Consider the following 20,166-nt stretch of genomic DNA (forward strand, 5'->3'; position numbering starts at 1 on the left):
GCAGCAAGTAGGACCGCAAGTCAGTAAGGTAACATTAGATGGTGTAATGGTTAGCATTATTTCCTCACAGCACTGAGGCCATGGGTTCTATTCCCACCATGGTCCTAACTGTGTGGAGTTTGTATATTCTCCCCGTGCTTGTGTGGGTTTACTCTGGGTACTCCGGTTTCCTCCCACAATCCAAAAATATACTGCTAGGTCAATTGGCTTTAAACAAAATTAACCCTAGAATGTCTGTGTGTGCGTGTACATGTGGTAGGGAATATAGAATGTAAGCTCCACTGGGGCAGGGACTGATGTGAGTGTTCAACTATTCTCTGTAAAGTGCTGCGGAATATGTGTGCGCTATATAAGAAAATAACCCACAGTCTTACAGCAGATCATGTAGTACGGGTGCAATATATAAGCAAAATGACATTGGTACGTCGGAAGGTGTGTGCCCAGCTTACCTGCCCACCTCCCAGGCTCTTGAGATGAACAGAGGGAGGCGGTGCAAACATGCTACAGACTTTGGAGCAAATTCATTACAATCTGCATTTTTATTGAAAATGTGATAATTATTCACGTAAATTTGCAACGTCGAACACACCAAACCCCGTTTAGAGCAGGGCTACAGCCGTTGTTCGAAGCTGCAATTCTCTACAATTTACAGTGGTGGAGGGACATGGGCAGATCTGGGGGGGGGGGGGGATCAGGGCATTGTATGGCTGATCACCGCAAAACACCCCACAGACAAAAGCCGTGCCATACTCATTAGATGCCCGGCTGCAGCTGGATGTCACCACTGGAAGAAGACCAATGACTGGTCGATACGCATTGGAGCTATCACAGACATCACACACCCCTTCAAGTCTCCTCCCCCTGTTGGAGTCGAGCGCACATTACTCCACAACCACAGCACTCCCAGCAAACGCATCACAGCGGGACCCAGAGGTTGCTGTGTGAGTGTAGAAGCGACGTGGATCATCAACTGGCGGTCCTGCACGGCTGCGCAGGCGCCAGCGGAATCGCAGAGGATTATACGGCGAGGGACGGTCCAGAGTGGAGGAAGCATCAGGGTATCAGGTAAGTGTGCTGTGCACCACCAAGTGTGTTAGGGACGCCGGCCACTGGTGACACTTCACCACTTCCCATGACCCACCAACGACTTTTTATCCATCACACCACCCAAGCTGAACTACCTGTTCTCCTTCATCCGGATTCTTGCCTCATTTACTTTAACTGTTGGACATACTTCCCCCCCCCCCTTTTGCATTGATTTTTATTTTATTTGTTCATTTATTTATTTGTTGTTGGTTTTTTCATTTGATTGCCTGTGCGCATCATTAGGTTGCTACACGCCCTGTTTGGTGCGGACACATTACATGTTCATTCGCACTGGGTTACCCATACCCGTACTGTCCATAGTGTGTATTAGTAGTAAAAATCCTACTATTTTACCCACCATACCCAGACTACTGCACATCTTTTGTCTTTAGCGCAGGACTCCAGAACATTTTTCTTTCCACATACCTTCTGGAGGGCGGCCCTCCCTCCAGTTTTGGAGACCAGCAGCTTGCACATAACACATATAGAGAGCACCATCCCTCCACCCGTGTTTCCATCTTTCAAAACCTGTGCAGCTCCTCTTCCCTGCATGGGGTGTCACTCTGCTGTGCTGCTTCCAGGACAGTGTGGTCTGTATTTCAACACTGATATGCAGAGCAGACCTGAAGTTTGTACATGAATATCTTCCCACAGCTCTCAAGGTGAAGCTGCCTAATCTTAGTTAATTTGGCACCGTAACTCAGATCACATGGTGGCAACGCAACAAAAGGGACAAATATCAAAAACTTTTTTGCTTATTATCTACATGACATGAAGGAAGATCAAACAAAACAAAAAAAAAACACTTGTATATAGACACAAATATGTGCACATACATACTGTATGAGTGGCCGGACTAGATGCCTGTTTAAAGACCGACCATAGCATCCAATTGAACAGAATCTTGACAGGGGGTAAGTATATCCCCCTGCCACTGCCTAACACTGATTCTTCCTTTAAGGGGCCCATTTATCAATTATCGCATTTACAATGCGATCTAGGCGGAATATTACTGCCCAGGATTGTATTGTAAAATGATATCCCGGAGCTGGGATGTATCATCAGCTTGCTCACAGGGACAGGGATCCGTAAGGCATATACTTAATATTTGCAGCTAAACCCCGGTTATTTCCAGGGATTTAGCCACAAATATGGTTTGATAAATGCGGCCCTAAGCCACTTAAAGGAAAAGACTGCCTGATTAACTAAAAGGCTGATTAGGCAGCCTTCGTTACATGCACAAGAGCAGTCCCTAGGGGGAGGGGGCTTTGATTAACCATTTACAAGTCTGAAGGTTAGCAGAGAGAGTCTTGTTTAGCATTGCAAGGAAGAGCACAGGAAAAACCTCAGGGGCGGAAAATGTAGCTACTAGACAGGGGGTGTGGCCGGAGGAGGCGGAGATTGCAGGGCTGTAGAGGTGCACCACTTTTATATCTGTACACTACAACAATATAGAAGACATTGATGGGAATACCAGGAAACATTTTTAAGAGAATGTCTTATTTAACTCAAACCAGCGCTAAGGCTATAGCACATATGTAAAGCCATGCACAGTGTTTTGCTATCCTTGTAAAGCTCAGTCTTTCATTTTATTTTTAATTGCATGTAATAGGTTATAATTTATGTAATATTTCTGTCAATCACTTACGGTTTAATTTTTTTTTTCTTTTTATCAAAAACAGCCTTATATAATTTTCCATTTACAAACAAAAAACACAGAAGTGCAGGGCTGGGAGGTATCCATATTTATCTCCTTCCTAATCACATTATACTGGGTTCATTTCGTCCTTGTTAAGTGCTGAATTAAAATCGAGTAGAGGACTTTTGTTAGATGCACAGCATTAAGTTAATGTGGCAGTTTCCAAATACATTTCCACCAATTTAAACTGTAAACCGGCCCTTAATTGGAAAGCGATTGCTATTCATACGTAGCTGGTTACCTGGCAAAGACGGGAAACTAGAAGGCAGAAGGCTCCACCGGCCTGCCTAATCACCATCTCAATGGCACATGCCACGGGAGCCAAGCGCTCGTTTACTAGATTGATCATGGTAGATAAACTCCAAATAACAGAGAAATTAACAAATGCTTGACATGTGCTCAACATCCATTATTCTGACACCGCTCTGAAAACGTTAAGCCTGGGAGGATTCTTCATCTGCATTCATGTGTCCCCGGAGAGACGCACAAAGCATATTGTGTCCCCTGCCCTGACGTCTACAGTCGTCTCTGGACTGACACCGGCCAAGATGTCGGGGAGAACCAGTGTTTTGCCTGGCACATTGTAAGTAACAGGAGAATGCAAAAAAAGCCGGCTGTAGGAAAATAAAATACTCCGTTCAATATTCACCACAATGGATTGTCATCATCATTATTATTATTATTATTATTATATTAATATGATAAATGATCATTTATAATGAGATTATAGTCTATTTTGATTATATTTTTATCATATAATATATAATAAAATAGAAAATAATAATAATAATAATAATAATAATAATAATAATAATAATAATAATAAATGTATTTTAAAAGCAATGGTTCACACAAATCACCATATCAAATACATTGTTCAATTTTTGTTTTTCGGTATTCTCTTCAATAAAATATTGTGAAAAAAACATAATAATAAATAAATAAATTGAGTAACAGTTATTTATATAGCGCACATATATTCTGCGGCGCTTTACAGAGAATATTTGAACACACACAGACATTCTAGGGTTAATTTTTTTTGTTGAGCCAATTAGCCTACCAGTATATTTTTGGAGTGTGGGAGGTAACTGGAGTACCCGGAGTAAACCCACGCAAGCACAGGGAGAATATACAAACTCCACACAGTTAGGGCCATGGTGGGAATCTAACCCATGACCTCAGTGCTGTGAGGCAGTAATGCTAACCATTACACCATCCGTACTGTCCCTCAATGCCAACATAAATAATTACATTTCAGTGGTATTATGCGCCACCTAAAGGAATCGATGCAGCGTTGAAGTCCGTTTCATGGACGTATCTTGCGTGTTTTTGCTCCATGCATGTTTGAGCGCTAGGTGCGCCAGTGGCAAAACGCAGGATTTTTAGAGGGGGGGTTTCCAAACGTAATCCAAAGTCTCCCAATCTGCAGCGCATTGGAGTAAGTACGGGAGTCTGGGGGAGGGGTCACAGCCCTGAATATTGGTATTTTTATACACTGGATAGAATACAGTAATAATAATTAACAGATGGTCTATAGCAGGGGTGGGGAACCTCAGGCCCCGGAGCCGTATGCGGCCCCCGGAGCCGGTCTGAGTGGCCCATCCGGCGGCTTTGCTGGGAGTCAAGTACAGGGGAATTCTCGCGAGAGGTCGGTAGTTCTCGCGAGATTCCTCTTATATCAACAGCAGCTGGAGACTGTCAGTCCTATTCAGCGGCAGCCACCGGAGCGTCATATGGCCCCAAAGTATTTTTTTCCCCATACAAACGGCCCTTGGCACAAAAAAGGTTCCCCACCCCTGGTCAATAGTATAGGCTGTTTCAAACATTTAAATAAGATAAGTGGTCAGGAAAAGGTTAAACCTATCATAATAAATAAATACACAAACTTAATAGAACCAGTACTGCACTTTCTAAACTCATAATCTCCCACTTCATGGTAAGGCTCCTGTCTCTTCCTCCTGGCAGCTGCTCTCTGGTCTATTGCAATGTTTGAGGGCTCCGAAACACACATACAGTAAATGTGGTAGAAGCTGGTACACTGGGCATGTGCAGCAGCTCCGCTCTGTCCCTTACAATGCATGGTGTGGTGACAGCTCTACTGATCACATTATATTCAAGTGCTATTGTCATAATTTAAGGCACTTGCCAGAAGGAGGGGGGTTTCTGTGCAACCAGAACCCCCCCACCCTCCCCCCTCCCCTGTGTGTTTGCCTATGTGCACATAACTACTGTGCAACTCAGGCTGAAGGAGAGAAATAGGTGGTAGAATTGCATCCACACCTAGGCAAAGCCCATGGTACGCATTGACTATGCAATACATGCTATACATGCAACTCCTGCATCCGTGATCAGGCTGGTACTGGGATACAAGTGAGTACCGGCCACACGGATGCATACAAATTAGTATAGGGGCAAATATATATATATATATCAAGCAATACACCAGCCCAATAATGCGCACACACCGTATGGGGACCGATGGATTAATATTCCTTTCTGTTGTAAAGTTAACCTGTCACTCACACAAGGTTGCATGTGAAAGCCGACCCTACCACATGGTGCTTGCCTTGATTAATTTGGACTTTTAGCTGTGCTCGCCTAATGTATAACTGGTTCAGATGTTACATAATTCATGACGGCAAGGGGACATTGCGTCAATGTTATATTTATTGATTCTCTTTTCCATTATTTCGGTTTCATGGTGCATAAATGAGCGTTCGCTTATGCTCCCAAAATGTGTAGACCGTGTCCTACTGAAAGCGATCAATCCCTAACTCCAACAGAGAGCCAACATCAACATTGTCTACATGCAGCAAAACATGCAAATCAGACGCCAATATATCATACGCTCACCACTGCTGGGCATTAACTATGGAAGTGTAATGCTGAGAGCTAGTGATGCTTACGGGTGCTATGCTTTCTCCACCACCAGCCACAATGGCTAATCCACTGCTCCCCACAACTCATACATGGCGCAAAGTCATCTGCCCACATTTCTATTCTTTTACGGTCACTACAATATGTTATTTGTAATAGATTAGCACTTCATAAAACTGTAATTAGATTACACACAATCGCAAATAAAAAGAGGCAGCGGTTTGTAAAATTACAATAAAGGGTCCAAACTGCAGCAGCGCTCACTATAAGCCAGATAACTACTATGTAAGGCATTTGGGGGCAGATTTACTAGGCCTTGGAAAGGGGAAAGAAAATGTACCAACCAATCGCTGCTATCATTTTTTCAAACACAGCCTGTAACATGGCGATTCGAAGCCGATTGGCTGGTACCTTTACCCTCTCTACAGCTTAGTAATACCCCTTTTACACCAAAAATCCCGGATCCGACCCGGCATTTGGAAGAAGGATCCAAGCCGGGTCAGATCCGGGATTTACTCCATTTACACTGTGGTGCCCACCCGCAGTATAGACGGAGGCGGCGCTTGGAGATGACATCACCTCCAAGCGCCGGGACCGCAGTGATCCCTGCCGTATACACCGATCGCCGTGCTGGGGGCAGCCCAGCACCAAGGTAAGCTGCTGGGCTACCCCCAGCCTCCGTGCAGCCCCCCAGCCGCCGTCCGGGAGGTGAATGGATGCCGCACACAGGCATCCATTCACCCCCTCTGCTGCCGCCACTGCTGTCTGCAGAGTTTAGCAGACAGCAGCGCAGGCTGCGTGTCCCCCCCCCCCATCCAACCTGCGGACGCTGCGGTCCGCAGGTTGGACGTCCCCCATTCATGTAAATGGGAACCAGGCATGCGACCCGGCGTACCCATTTACACCACCCTCTATCCAGGTCCTGCCCGTGTTCTACCCAGGTCAGGACCTGGGTAGAAGTCCTGTGTAAAGGGACACGGCGTGACAGATTTACACCGCCTCTGACCCGCAAAAGACCCGGAGTTTTGTAAAAGGGGTATAAATAAGTCCATTATATTTGAGAGGCTATTCATTCCTGTGGAAATTACTTCAAATAGTTGAAATTATTTTTGTCATAGTTGCTTTCCATTTCCCATCTCAAATACAAGCACATATTTATTACACTAATAGAACATTACTCTGTGGGGCATATTCAATGGTTTTGCGAGCTGTGACAGCGAGCAGTGCTGACTGCTCACTGTCATAGCTCGCACGGTCAGTGTTCAACTGACCTCCTGCACGCGCCCCGTTTCCCCGTCGCTAGGTTTTTGCAAAGACGAGGAAACGACGTGTGCGGTCGCCAAAACAGTGAAGCTTGCGGCTAAATGCAGCGGGCTCCCTGCATTAGCCACAAGCCTCGCTGTTTGGGGGAATCCTCTCTGGCCTCTGACAGACCGTAGACTCAGATGATTGTTTTCGGCGATCCCCACCGTTTAACCTCCTCGCCGGCTGCACGAAATACGGCCCACTATGTCTTCATTCATTGTAATGAAAAGCACCTTGGGTATTTGATATGCAATTCTGTAAGGAAAATAAGTAATAAAAAAAACCACTACATTTAAAAATGGCGGCCTGTTACCTATAATTAGATGATATATTACCCCGTTATATCCTAGGTTGCTGCCGTGTCGAGGTGCGATGTGAAAGCACCAAAGTGAACAACCTGGCTTGACCAACTCTGCAATTCAACCCGTGTTAAACGGGTTAAACCTGGGTCGCCCTGTGTGTAATAGGTGACCGGTCCTCAAGAGCATAGAATGAGTCGGTTAGGAATTAATGTAGCGTGTTTGATAATGTGACACTTCAATGTGTTAACACCTGTGCACAAACTAGGTGGTCTGAAAAACATGATCTGTTGGTCGATCTCAAGGATCGGTTAGGCCACCATCACTGCACATAGTCTGCGAGAGTGTCCTCCGCCCACCCACTCCACTGTGGGAATGTTCTGAGCCCCCCATCACTCAGCCATGGCAATGGTAATAAGAGTGGCGCCATCTTGTACACCGCTCGCAATGCCAGAACCAGAATACTGCCGTTTGTATTCTGCATGCCGAATCCCAATGTCATGCCAAATATAACATATGGCCATAAAGTACAGGCTATAGACCGTTAAACGTCCTGTAGATCTGGTTCCAAAGCCATGGGCATCATTATGGAGTTGACCCCGGTTTTGCTGCAGTAATAGCCCCCACTGTTCGGAGAAGGCTTTCTACTGCAGGGATTCACCACCAGTCATCTAGAGGAGTATCAGTGATGTCAGGCATCGATGGTAGATGATAGGACCCCATGCAGGCCAGGCTTACTCATCCATACCAGTTTCTGCAAACCCTCACTTTCTCCATGGTGGCCTCCCCAAGCTAAAATAGGAGACCGGCTCCCTTTAAAGTTGCCTTCCACATAGCTGGGAAGCACAAAAGTCTCTAGAATGTCTGTGTCCTGTAATATTAGGATCTCCCTACACTAGAAGTAAGGGGCCCAGACCAAACTATATAAAACAGCCCAAGGCCATTATTCCTTCTCTGTTAAATGTTACACTTGGCGGTACACATTCCAACACAACATTCTCTGGCCATTTGCCAGCACACACTCAGATGGTTCAGAGTGATTCTCCAATAAAGAGGAAAATATCTGTACCGCTCCAGAGTACAATGGTGCCTGCAGATTTTTTTTTTTTTTTTTAAATATTGTCTAGTGTGTTCCCGGATTAAGCACAGTGGGGCAGATGTATTAAGCCTTAACAAGAGATAAATGCAAGGGTGGTAACGAGAGATAAACTTCCAGCCAATCAGCTCCTGGCTTTTTTCAAACACAGCCTGTAACATGGCAGTTAGCAGGTGATTGGCTGGATGTTTATCTCTCCTTATCACCCTTGAATTTATCTCTTGTTAAGGCTTAATGGGGCAGATGTATTAAGCCTGGTGAAGAGATAAACTGGAGATAAAGTGGAAGGAGATAACGCACCAGCCAATCAGATCCCAACTGTCATATTTCAAACACAGCTGATTGGCTGGTGCGTTATCTCTTCCAAGTTATCTCCACTTTATCTCCAGTTTATCTCTTCTCCAGGCTTAATACATCTGCCCCAATATATCTGCCCCTCTGTCCCAAAGCCAACTGTAACCATAATGGACAGCAGCTATATAGTATATTAAGGGGTGCATCCCTGTGTTTAACTAGGATTCCACCCCATGGTAGGACACAAACAATCTATGCTTAGTAGTATATTTCCACACGACGGACCATCGATCCTGATGTGTAATTATGGATCCTCCACAGATGACTGAAGACATGAAGGACATAAGCGGAGTATTGATTCTTGTTTGATTAACATTATTTTCACTTGCATGCAGTTTTGTTAACATCTCTTATATGGATCAATAAATTGCATTTCTATATTTTAATGAAATATACCGAGTGTGTACCCACGGAGTGATATGTAGTGATCAATATTGCTCATTTTGACCCTTCCGATATAGATCCTTCATATTATTGGCTAGTATGTAGGCAAATAAAGTCGCGCACTCCTGCGTGTTGTTAGCGACCCTTGCACACATCTCAATGTGACAACACTGGGCGAAATCATTCATTGTGTACACACTTTTTTGCCTGGAAGTTCAAGGGAGATACCGAACTATATCGCCCATTGATTTGAAAAGCAGATTTAACCAAAATGGCAACTTATGAAGTGCAAATCTTCCCTCTCTACCATACCAAGCGGCTCAGCATCACTACAGAACAATCGGATGATCTTCCAATCCTGGACTTTGCAGTACTGTATACCCATGTGTGCACGCAGAGGCCACCAAGTGGACTGTGTGGTTACTCTATGGACCCAGGAAATGCTGAACCATTTCTGATGTAACAGTTCAGTACAGAGAAGCCCAGGGTGAAAGGACTTCAATAAGGGGAAAAGAGGACAGGGGATTGGTTCCCTGATAGCCAATAAACACTAGCAAATAGGAGGCACAGCCCCACTTCATATTGGTTATGGTATGCATCATAGACTGTCATATGGTTGACCACTAATGGTCGACAGTCAAAAGGTTGACAGGGTCTACATGGAGTCGATATGGCTATATGGTCGACATGAAAAAGGTTGACATGGTCAAAGGTCGATAGATAAAAGGTCGACATGGTTACAAATTTGACATGGACAAATGGTCGACATGAGTTTTTATTGTTTTTTAGGGTGTCTAGGTCAACATAGGTCTACATGGACACTGTCTAAGTGTACCACGTCCCCTCGCATGGCTTGCTACGCTCGCCATGCTTCGGGCACGGAGCATCGCTGCGCTCGGCGCACAATTCTTCAAAATAAGACCCTTGTGCATCGACACACTTCTGCCAGCGCATTGTCCACGCTTGGAAGGCGCCCTGGAAGTCTATTTCCGAAACATCCTTAAAGTAGCGCATGGAAGCCGCATTGACCTCTGCTACGGTCCCATGTGCACTGCAGGTGGGGAAGATGTAGCAGGTGCAGAGAGAATTAGATTTGGGTGGGGTTTCACTTCAAAGTGAGATCTAAATTGCAGTGTAAAAATATAAGCAGTCAGTATTTACCCTGCAGAGAAATAAAATCACTCACTCAAATCTAATTCTTTCTGCACCTGTTACATCTGCATCCAGCGATGCTGCATGTTTTGTCCATTTGCAATGGAATTTGCCTTTGCGAGTGAACCAGAATAAGGGCCAGAATAGGCAATAGGTTTAACCACCTCAACGCTGGAAATATTTGATCTGATAACATTTCTAAAAACAATGACAATTAGTAGGAAAAGCAGATGCCTTAAAACTTATGAAGACCACCAGTGGTGTTTTTTAACTATGGTCTTCAGCCCCCCCAGGTAAAATCTGCCACTGTAGAGAAGCCAGATGCAGTCTATCAGACTGCACAGGCCTCACTGTGACTGGCAGTGACTTCCTTTTGGAAGTCCGACCTGCCAGACGCCAAGGCAGTCCCATTGGGAGGTGTTCCCCTCCCTCCGGGACGCCTTTCTGCGGGCTGCCGTCCAAAATTGCGCATGCGCACTACCTATATCGGTCCCAGTGCCTGTCATTTGTATTATACAGGCCCCGGGACCATGATTCTCTTCTATGGGCTGTTGCCGAAGCAGCCCATAGAAGTTGTCCGCATGCGCAGTACAGAGGTTTGTACGGCGCATGCACCAGTCCCAGCACCTGTCATCATAGCACAAGCGCCGGGAACTCTGCCGGTCGTCGACGATGGGGGGGGGGGGGGGGGGGGGGTTGGGGGTACCCCCACAGCGGCCAGAGGCAGCCCCCCTCCCCCGAAAAGGTACGGGCCGCCACTGAATACCACTGAGGACAGGTACACAGTCTCCTGAGCCCCAATGAAAGGAAATTGTAGGAGTTTTATTTTTTACTCCCAAACTACCCCCCTCTGCATTAATACATTATCCTAGCAAGCGACTGCTTTTAACACTCTTACAAACCATTTATAGCACCGAAATGTTATGAACCGAGAAACCCGTAAAACCCAATGACTTTGTTTAGATGATAAATTGCACCTAGAAGTCACATGTCCAGACCCAGGCATGGAAATTAGCAATTAGACGGACCCTGCGATAGGCGGAACCAAGATGAATTATATTTAAAAATATTCATTGCCTGTTTGTTCTCATTTAAATGACGCCACTATTAATATACATGCCCATATTGTGTTCCTGCCCCTATGACAAAGGAGTAATTGTATCCATCATCTTCTATGAGCTGTGACAAATCTGTGGTTCTATATTCTTTGCACCTTAAATGATGCCAGATTTTGGCTTTTGTTTCATTATTTTAACGCTCCCTGAGCAAATCGCTAATTTTCCCTGTATCTGCGCTTCTGGTCGGCGGCCGTGTGAGACGGGTAATGGACTCTGGAAGCACATCACCCTGCCCTGTGACACAGGGGGCATCTCTGGAGTGCAGGCCGCAGTCTTATGGTGCCCATACACTTGTGAGATCTCAGGTACAATGATGCGATTTTGATAAATCGCAGTGACAAATTGCATGGATCGCACGCCAAGCCCATCAGTCACCCGACGCGACTCAGGGATACGCTGGTCGAATCTCAAGATATTTGCTGCATATAAATATTTATGGCATTGCATGTGGTTTTTAAACACATGCGATTTATCGCAATGCGATGCGCGATCTGCCAGTTTATTTACCCCATATAGTCCGGCTCGCATTTCATCATCCGATTTCAATTTACATAGGCATGCGATTTATCGCATGATTGTATGTACATCGAATTAGGGAAAAAAGCACTTCAGATGTGATTTATCGCACAGGGAGCTTCAAGGAGATTGGAAGGGCGACATCGCATCGCATACAATCGCACATATGTTTTGGCACCATTAATGTAAAGCGCAACGGAATATGCTGCGCTATATAAGAAACTGTTAATAAATAAATTAAGGCGTATTCCAACATCAAGAAAAACCCATTTGATTTGAACTATATAGTCTTGACTGAACAGTCTATTTTTTTTATTCGATTTTGATGCCACGCATCGGGATTGAATCGGCTTCAAATGCGGCTGAGAACTGTACGAAGGCCATTTGATTTTGATTAGCTTTTGCTTATACAGGTCGGATCTCCCTTATCCACGTATTACAAAAACAAAAATATTCCAAAAACCGTGGTTTTTCGAAATATGTCGTTTTTGCCCCCCCTTTTTCATATTTACCTTGTACCCCCGATGTCTACAGCGGCTGCCGAGATCCTCTTCAGCGGCATCTCTGGTCCCAGGGGTGCATTGTGTGGCTGTGCACTTGCACAATGCACCCCTGAGACTGGAGATGCCACTGAAGAGGATCCTGAAGGACGCCATGTAAAATCGGGGCACCACCAGGGGACCAGGTAAGTAGGGGGGGGGGGTGATTCCAAAAAACAAAAATCCCTTATCCAAAATGCTCAAGGTCCCGAGCATTTCGGATAAGGAAACTAAACCTGTATAAGAAAAATCGAATAGAGAAACAGACCAAATCAAACCATGTGTAAGGGGCGTCACTGTTGGTACGCTCAGCGCATGTCATCCAACACAAAACATTTACAATACCTGTATTGCGAAATATGAATCGCTTAATAGGAGGTGAATAACTGTATTCCACCGATTTATTTACAGGTTCTAAAGGAAATCTATATATACACACACACAGTTATTATCACATCTGTGTTCTTAAAAGGCTAACCTGTGATTGGCTGTTAAAGATCATTTATAAATACATGCAGAGATAGTCAGTCTATCCCCACCGTACCACCGCTCTTCCAGAATGGAGACTTGAGACAATTTCCAATTCATGTGACCATGACGGCATGACCTTTCCTGGCCCCCAGGCGTACCACTCCTCCTGCATTGCCTCTTGCTAGGTCATCGAGTAACAGGGTAGGAGAACACACGGCAGGGGCTCGCTATCTGCATCCTCTTTCTATTGTGCAATTTGCATCATTGACAGCACTGTGTCGAATGCTTTCACCCAGGGAGAGCGCAACACCATGGGACCGGCATAGCTGGCAGATGACTCCCCCTTAGACATCTGTGTTATGTGGCCGGCTGCGTGCTCAGGCTCCTGCTCGTAAGCTGTCATCGAACGCCAGCATTTGCTTACATTTACTTTAGTATTTTATTTTAGCCTTCTGTTTAAATGAAGTAGAACAATGGAAAAAAAACCACATACTCATTTAACCAAGTCCCTCAGCACAAATCGGAATCAATGGGGACTTCTACTCATGGAAAGAACATTCTTGCAAGCAGGCGGTGAAGGCACAACAGCCTGCAAGCGAAGCCTTCAGACGTGTCATAGTAACAAGGGCAGAGCATTAATAGCCTATTAGCACAGTCATAGCAGTTGGATACAGCCTTACGTCTGCTGATGGTGGTTTAAGTCCGTGAAGTAAAAAGAAAGAGAAAAAAAAAAGAATTCACAATCAACGTCCAGGATTCTCGTTGGCTAAACTTGCAATTTATTTGTTACCGTGGCATAGACAGTACAGCGGTTCTAGTGTCCAATCATATTCCACCACTGGTAGAATGGCTGGCCACCAATGGCTGCTTTGTAATTGCATCCTGATACCATACAGTAGCCGCCGTACTGTACAGTAGTCATCTCATCTTGGCACGGCCACACTTGGCGTTGCTTTCATCTCAATGCATTTATAAATAGAACGTTAAAGTCCTGTCCACCGCCGCACACATCCAAGACATGACAGGCCTTAAAGTTCCTCATTGTGTGAGGAAATGAGAGTTCGTAAATTTACCCACAATGCACTTAATTGGTACCAGAATTTGAGGACACTTGGCCCATCTAATCTGCCATTGTATACGCCAACTCAGGTTCATTTTTGCCAGGAGACAATTATCCTATCAGTATGTTTTTGGTGGAAGGAAACTTTAGCACCGGGAAGAAACCCACAAGAGCATACTGTATGGAGAATATACAAACTCAACAGTTAGGGTCATGGTGGGAATCGAACCCATGACCCCAGTGCTGTGATGTAGTATTGTCAATCATTACACTATTCCAGTGATGGCTAACCTTGACACTCCAGCTTTTGTTGAACTGCACATCCCAGCATGCCCTGCATCAGTTTAAGGGGATACGGTCACTAGGTCTACAGTAACTAGGTTGACAAGCACATGGGTCTAGGTCGACATGACATTAGGTCGACACTAGCGTTTGGTCAACATGGGTCTAGGTCAACAGTCAGCGCTGTCCTTAAATTGTCTCTGTTTTTTTGTACCAATCAAGGGGTGGAGTACTCCATTGTTAAGGATAGCTGCAGACTCAGGGATATTTTAGAAATAGATCTGCTCTCTGTCATCTTTCTTCTTCTTCAACAGTCAAAAGGTTGACATGGGGTTTTTCACTGTGTTTTGAGCCGACATGTGCCGACAGGTGGTATTTCATGCCCTACCATCCACTAGGATGTGGTGGAATAAAATAGTGTGCCGAGCACAGCGAAGCACCGTTCCCGAAGCATTGCGAGCGATGTGAGGGGATGCGTTGCATTTCAACCTGTGCCCATGTCGACTGTGTCAACATCCGGGTAAAAAAACTGTGGAAAACCCCATGTCGACCTTTTGACTCAACTTAGCCTAGTGTCGACCTAGATCCACATTTTGTTGTCCAGAATATCAACTTAGTCGACATGAGCAACGTCGAATTGTACCACTGCTCTTACCATGCTTTGGGCACTATTTTTCCTCCCACCACGCCGTAGTTGATGGTAGGGTATGAAATAGCAATGTTGGCATGCGCAATAAAAAAACATGCAAAACGCATGTTGACCTTTTGACCTTCCCACTGTCGACCTAATGCTTGTATCAACCTTTCGACCAGGTCAACACCTTCAGTGGTCGTCCTTAGGTCAGTATCCCGCCAGATCTATAATGTCGCCCACAGCTATGTGTACATGCATCTATTAATTGTGGTGGTGCATGGACTGTCCGGTTACCAGGGCAACGACGGCAGCTGGCTCACTACAGTCCAACATCTGATGGAAAGAGAATCTATGTATTCTTCATGTGCATTATACTCACCACAAGTAACAGCACCTTTCCAGATGACGCCGAGTCCAGATTAGCAGGGGTGAGAACCATTAGGTCGACCACTATTTGTCGACACATGCAAAAGGATGCTCAGACACTGCTAACCTAATGGCCGTACACAGATTACCAGATGCAAAAAGACTGACTAGGATAGGCCATGGCAGGTAGCAATACCTAACCTCAAACCACAGGCTATCAGGACACACAGACTATGCGCGAGTACACTGCAATAAGGGTGTCCAATCCCGGGATCAGAAGTATCCCAGGATTTGGCACTAAGATTGCAGGGATTTCAATCCCGGGATCGGAGTTTCCAGGCTGTGCATGGGCAGTCTAATCCCGTGCTACAACTGAGCACCCACTCAGACGCTGCCTGGCTGTTCCCAAGTCTTGGCATGCGGCTCTGTACAGAGTGATATGGTCAGAGGTCACGCTGAGCATTTTACTATACCCCGGTATTGACATCCCTAACTGCAATTACTCTGGCATCAAACAGAAAAGAGGGTAAGTCATTCAGGTGAGTATGACCACAGGTAACACCCTTAGGAGCAGCAAGGGGCCCGGGCATAAGTGATTGCGGCTGTCTGCTATTTATCCCTTTATTTCACAACTATAATTAGTCTTTTCCTGCAGGGAAATATTAACCTAATTTCCCCACTTTCATCAAAGCATATTTGTTCGATAGACACAAAACCACGTTCATTTTGTGGCCAAAAGATTCCGATTAGCAACTGCCGAAGGCGGTCTGCTCCCCTCGCCTCTGCAAGCGGGTACAGTCCGCGGACGCAACCGCGGTGCACACGAATGTAACACGCTCTGTGTAGCAGGAATCCGTCGCGTCAGTGAATTAATGCGTTCTGTCACATGTAGAGAGGGATTTCTAATTTTAACATAACACAATTAAGACATTTTTAGCACGCTCCTGTCTTACTTCATACATCAATATCATGTTTGTAACAGTAAACAATATTAAGCAAATCCCTACATCAGCCTCTGGTACAGAATATATGCACATAGCTGATTAGTTATCATGTTTCTATCAGGACATAACCACATAAACCATCCATCTGAAGTGCTGGAAAACTGATTTCCAATAAATATAGCATTTATGACACTTTGTAACACATCAATTAAATCCCCCCAAAAAATTTTTACCAAACCAACACTCTCTGTCTAATCCATTGGCAACCAATACATTTCCCTGCTCTGAAAAGTATGACATCAATCTACGCTGTGGAGTGATTATTATAGGAAGGCGATATAAAGACGGCTAATTGTAACAGTAGATCAGCAATGTGACATTTATTTCTCCGCTTGATCAGATGAAAACACATCTGATTATTAATGGGTTAAGGGGCAAGATCATTGCCACGGATAACGTACTCATTCTCTATTTTCTGCTGAGAGCTTGAATGAGGATTGAGCCACTCACCTGGGGCACAGAATCCCATTGACTATCAGCATGCCGCAGTTATGTGAACAATAAAGTAAGATGAAAGGAGGCAGTGTGGCGGAAAAATTAAACCGCGCAGTAATCGCTAGGCAATCACACGCGCCTGCTTGTTTTCCAGTTGTTCATTCACTGTCAGCAGCAAAAAGACAAGTATTCAGGCTACGCAATCATGGATGCCCCCATGTGGGGTATTGGCAGACACCATACTGTATGTACATAACAAGTTTCTCCCTATCGTGGACGCCTGGTACCGATGACCAGATTAAAGTAAAGGTTGTCTATAACTATTCACTGTTTAATACCATGGGATTTGAGCGTTTAAAGAGGGGTTTTCAATCATTGCGGTTTTTGCTAGGCACAAAAAAGTCAATGGTTCGCCCATCTTTTTGCCCTACTTTATGGCTGTTTTCACCCATTTGCGGCTGTTTTCACCCATGGAGTTTAACCTTTTTCGAGGGTGGAATCTGCATGAGCAAAAATGCAGAGGATTTGCGGCAAAATCGCTGAACCACTCGGTTTTCGCTGATTTTATGCCCAGGCGATTAATTGGCACAGAGATTGAGAGAACGGACGAAATCGCCAAAAGAGATAATGTTGCCCATAGCAATCAATCCAACCTGACTATCATTTTCTAGGACGCAATAGAGAAATGACAGAATTGGATTGGTTGCTAGGGGAAACAACCCCTCGTTTTTAGAAGCTTTGGTAAATCTACCCCTAGTTTTTATGGATATTCATGCTTGAACACAGATGCATAAAAGTAACAAAGATACTGATTCAAGTCGTCAGTGCTCAAGGATGGCTAAAGCCTGCCATACATCTATAGATCGATTGTCAGATTGGGCTGGTTGGAACAAAATCCTGGTAATGGATGAGAGCAGATGACAGTTGAAGATTAACTTTGAAATGCTGGAAAACTGCCATTCAGATATTACCAGGTTTTTGTTCCAACCAGCCCGATCTGACAATCGATCTGTAGATGTATGGCCAGCTTAACGGGAAAATCTGGGCTGAGGAGGAATTTAAGGCGAATTAGGTTTAGGGTATTCAATGCGGTTTCTGACAGACGTAAATATCGCCCAATTCGGTGTCAATTCTGAAACATTTAATCGGAATACACACAGATCGTGAAATCCACGTTTATTTTGAGGAAAACTGCTACGGATTCAACAATCCAGCGTCCGTTTTTTACAATGCAGATTTGACTTTGAAAAAAGCGCATTGAATAGATGCGCAGATATTTCTGACTGTTGTGAATATCAGCGCACATTGAATAACCCCACTTAGCGAGGTGAAAAAAAAATGGGTACGCGGCAGTAACCAAAAAAAAATGTATTGCTGTATTTTCGGCTCTGAAATCTCTGCTGTCTTTTTTAACAGCATGTTAAATAAAAAAACAGTAAAAATAAGAAAAAGAAAAATAATCCCCTGTCCGGTGCTCTCCTCTGCTCCCAGTACACTCACCTCCAACTTCTGTCTGGGGAGTGGACTACTGGGAGCTGCAAGGGATGCTGGGACCCTCTTCCACTGAGCCACGACCCGGGTAGACCCTTGCAATAAACTCAGGTTATGGTAATTTTTCCACTTTTCTAAAATCACAACATTTAGGCCTGATATAGTACATCTACCTGTATTTGTTTAGTCACTGACTACAGGCTCAGAACCCATGAGGACAGCTGCGTAGCATGGGTGGTGCTCCATGTGCCTGCTATGGGTAAGGAATGGCGATGATGACACTGCCATCTTCGTAGGATGTATGGGAAGAGGGGCTAGAGGGGGTACCAGGAACCCAGCAAATCTTTGGTAAAATGGGGTGGAGCTTAAAGCTGGGAAGTGACCGCCCCCATCAGGAACCTCTGCTGGGTCTGGTTAGTGCCTGTCCCCATCCCATTTCTTTCTACCTCCCCCTCACTCTTCCTGACAATCTCACTGAAGAGGTCACTCCCTCCCCAACTCTGTCCCTCTCCCACGCTTTCACTTTCTCTCCTTGACCCTTTCCCTCTCCATGATGCGGTCACTCCCTCTCACTCTTTCCCTTCATTACCTTCCTCTCACTCACTCTTTCCCTGACATCCCTTTGGTCTATCGCTCTGGTCACTTTCTCCTGCAGCAGGCTGGGGGTTTCAAGATTTCGCTAGGAGGTCCACAAATTCTAGTTACACCCCTGAATACTGCCCCTAGTTTTCATTTTTCCCCCTTTAATTTAAACCCTTGTGCACTCTTGGGGTGGATGGGGGGTCCGTAGAACACGTGGGAGCGCCGTGGGGACGTGCTCTGCATGAGGACAGTACTGAGATAATGCACTGTGTAAGGATATCAAGTATCTATCTGCAGTACTCTGATAATGAACATGGTGTGCTGCTTAATGATACTAATTATCTGCACACTGATAATGAGCGCGTGGCTGAGAATGGGGAGAGACCAGAGGATGGAAAGGACATCGATTGAAGGTTTATCTCGGAGTAGCTACTAGCTTACAGGCATCATTAGCTAAACATTTGTTACTTCCGCTTATGTGCTGTATACAGTCTGATGCTGCATCTAATATAGTTGATTATTTGCGTTGCAGACACTAATGCTACAGGTTGCTTCTGTTATCACTAAAGCCAAGTAGCAAAACGGATTAATATAAAAGTACACAATGGGGCGATAGCGACTGGTTTGAGAATTACGCCCAGTGTGCACATCGGATCAAAATACAGTAGGTGAAAAAAGGCTCAAAAAACATTTTACTCCCATAAGCAGAGGATTGGCAATAGAAATGCCCAGTTTACAATTGCGCATCATCGTGCACTTCCACCTGCTCTGTTCCTGCTCAAGGAGCCTTCGGTGATTGACAGCTCAGTGGGTGGGCACATGCAAATGCGCTGGCCCACTTGTGATGTCCGTCATGCCGGAACTTTCAGTGTGAATGGAGAACGCACTGCCCGATCCGACTGTGGTTATATCTATTAGTGTGTACCCAGCTTCACTCTACTCAGTCAAAATGAAATGGTCCCTTCCATTTCCGACCCCCTCACCATGATTTTGGCCCGGTGCCTTGCCCACTTTACTGCTCCCAATGACAATCCACACGGGATGGTAAAAGTATGAGGGATTTTTAGAAATTCTAAAAAAAAAAAAAAGAGTCATATTGACCTTCTGCTTATGTTGATCTTTGTCTATGTCGACCATATGGTGGCGACCTATCATTCAGATTGCCCCCTTTAAAAAGGCCAGGCACCCAATGAATTCAAAGTATCCAGTCGATGGGTTGACCGTGCCTAGGTTTGACAGTCAATAAGAAGACCACTAATCGGTCAACGGACAATCGGTCAACACATAAATAGTTAACATCTTCTAGGTCTAAATTGACAAGCAAAAGTTTGATATGTTACTGGCCGACATGGGTCGCACACGATTTTTTTTAAACCGTCTTTTTCTTACTTCACGACCCATGTCGGCATAGAGTGA

General features: G+C 45.0%; 1 protein-coding gene across 11 annotated transcripts in view; it reads right to left on the reverse strand.

The window, feature by feature from the left end:
* CDIN1 (CDAN1 interacting nuclease 1) overlaps positions 1–20,166 on the reverse strand; it is a 284,765-nt gene that overhangs the window by 244,063 nt on the left and 20,536 nt on the right. Inside the window, exon 1 of one of the 11 annotated variants that reach the window (XM_083166849.1) lies at positions 16,693–16,804. The exons of 9 other annotated variants lie outside the window; for them this stretch is intronic. In XM_083166849.1, coding sequence (XP_083022975.1) covers positions 16,693–16,724 — 32 coding nt within the window. In that variant the 5' untranslated portion in view covers positions 16,725–16,804. Of the gene's footprint in view, positions 1–1,512; positions 1,649–16,692; positions 16,805–20,166 lie in introns of those variants that run through there. One more of the 11 variants, XM_083166847.1, reaches the window with a different exon arrangement.

This window comes from Crinia signifera, chromosome 12 (genome assembly GCF_055691185.1).
Source record: "Crinia signifera chromosome 12, ASM5569118v1, whole genome shotgun sequence".
Taxonomy (NCBI): Eukaryota; Metazoa; Chordata; class Amphibia; order Anura; family Myobatrachidae; genus Crinia; species Crinia signifera.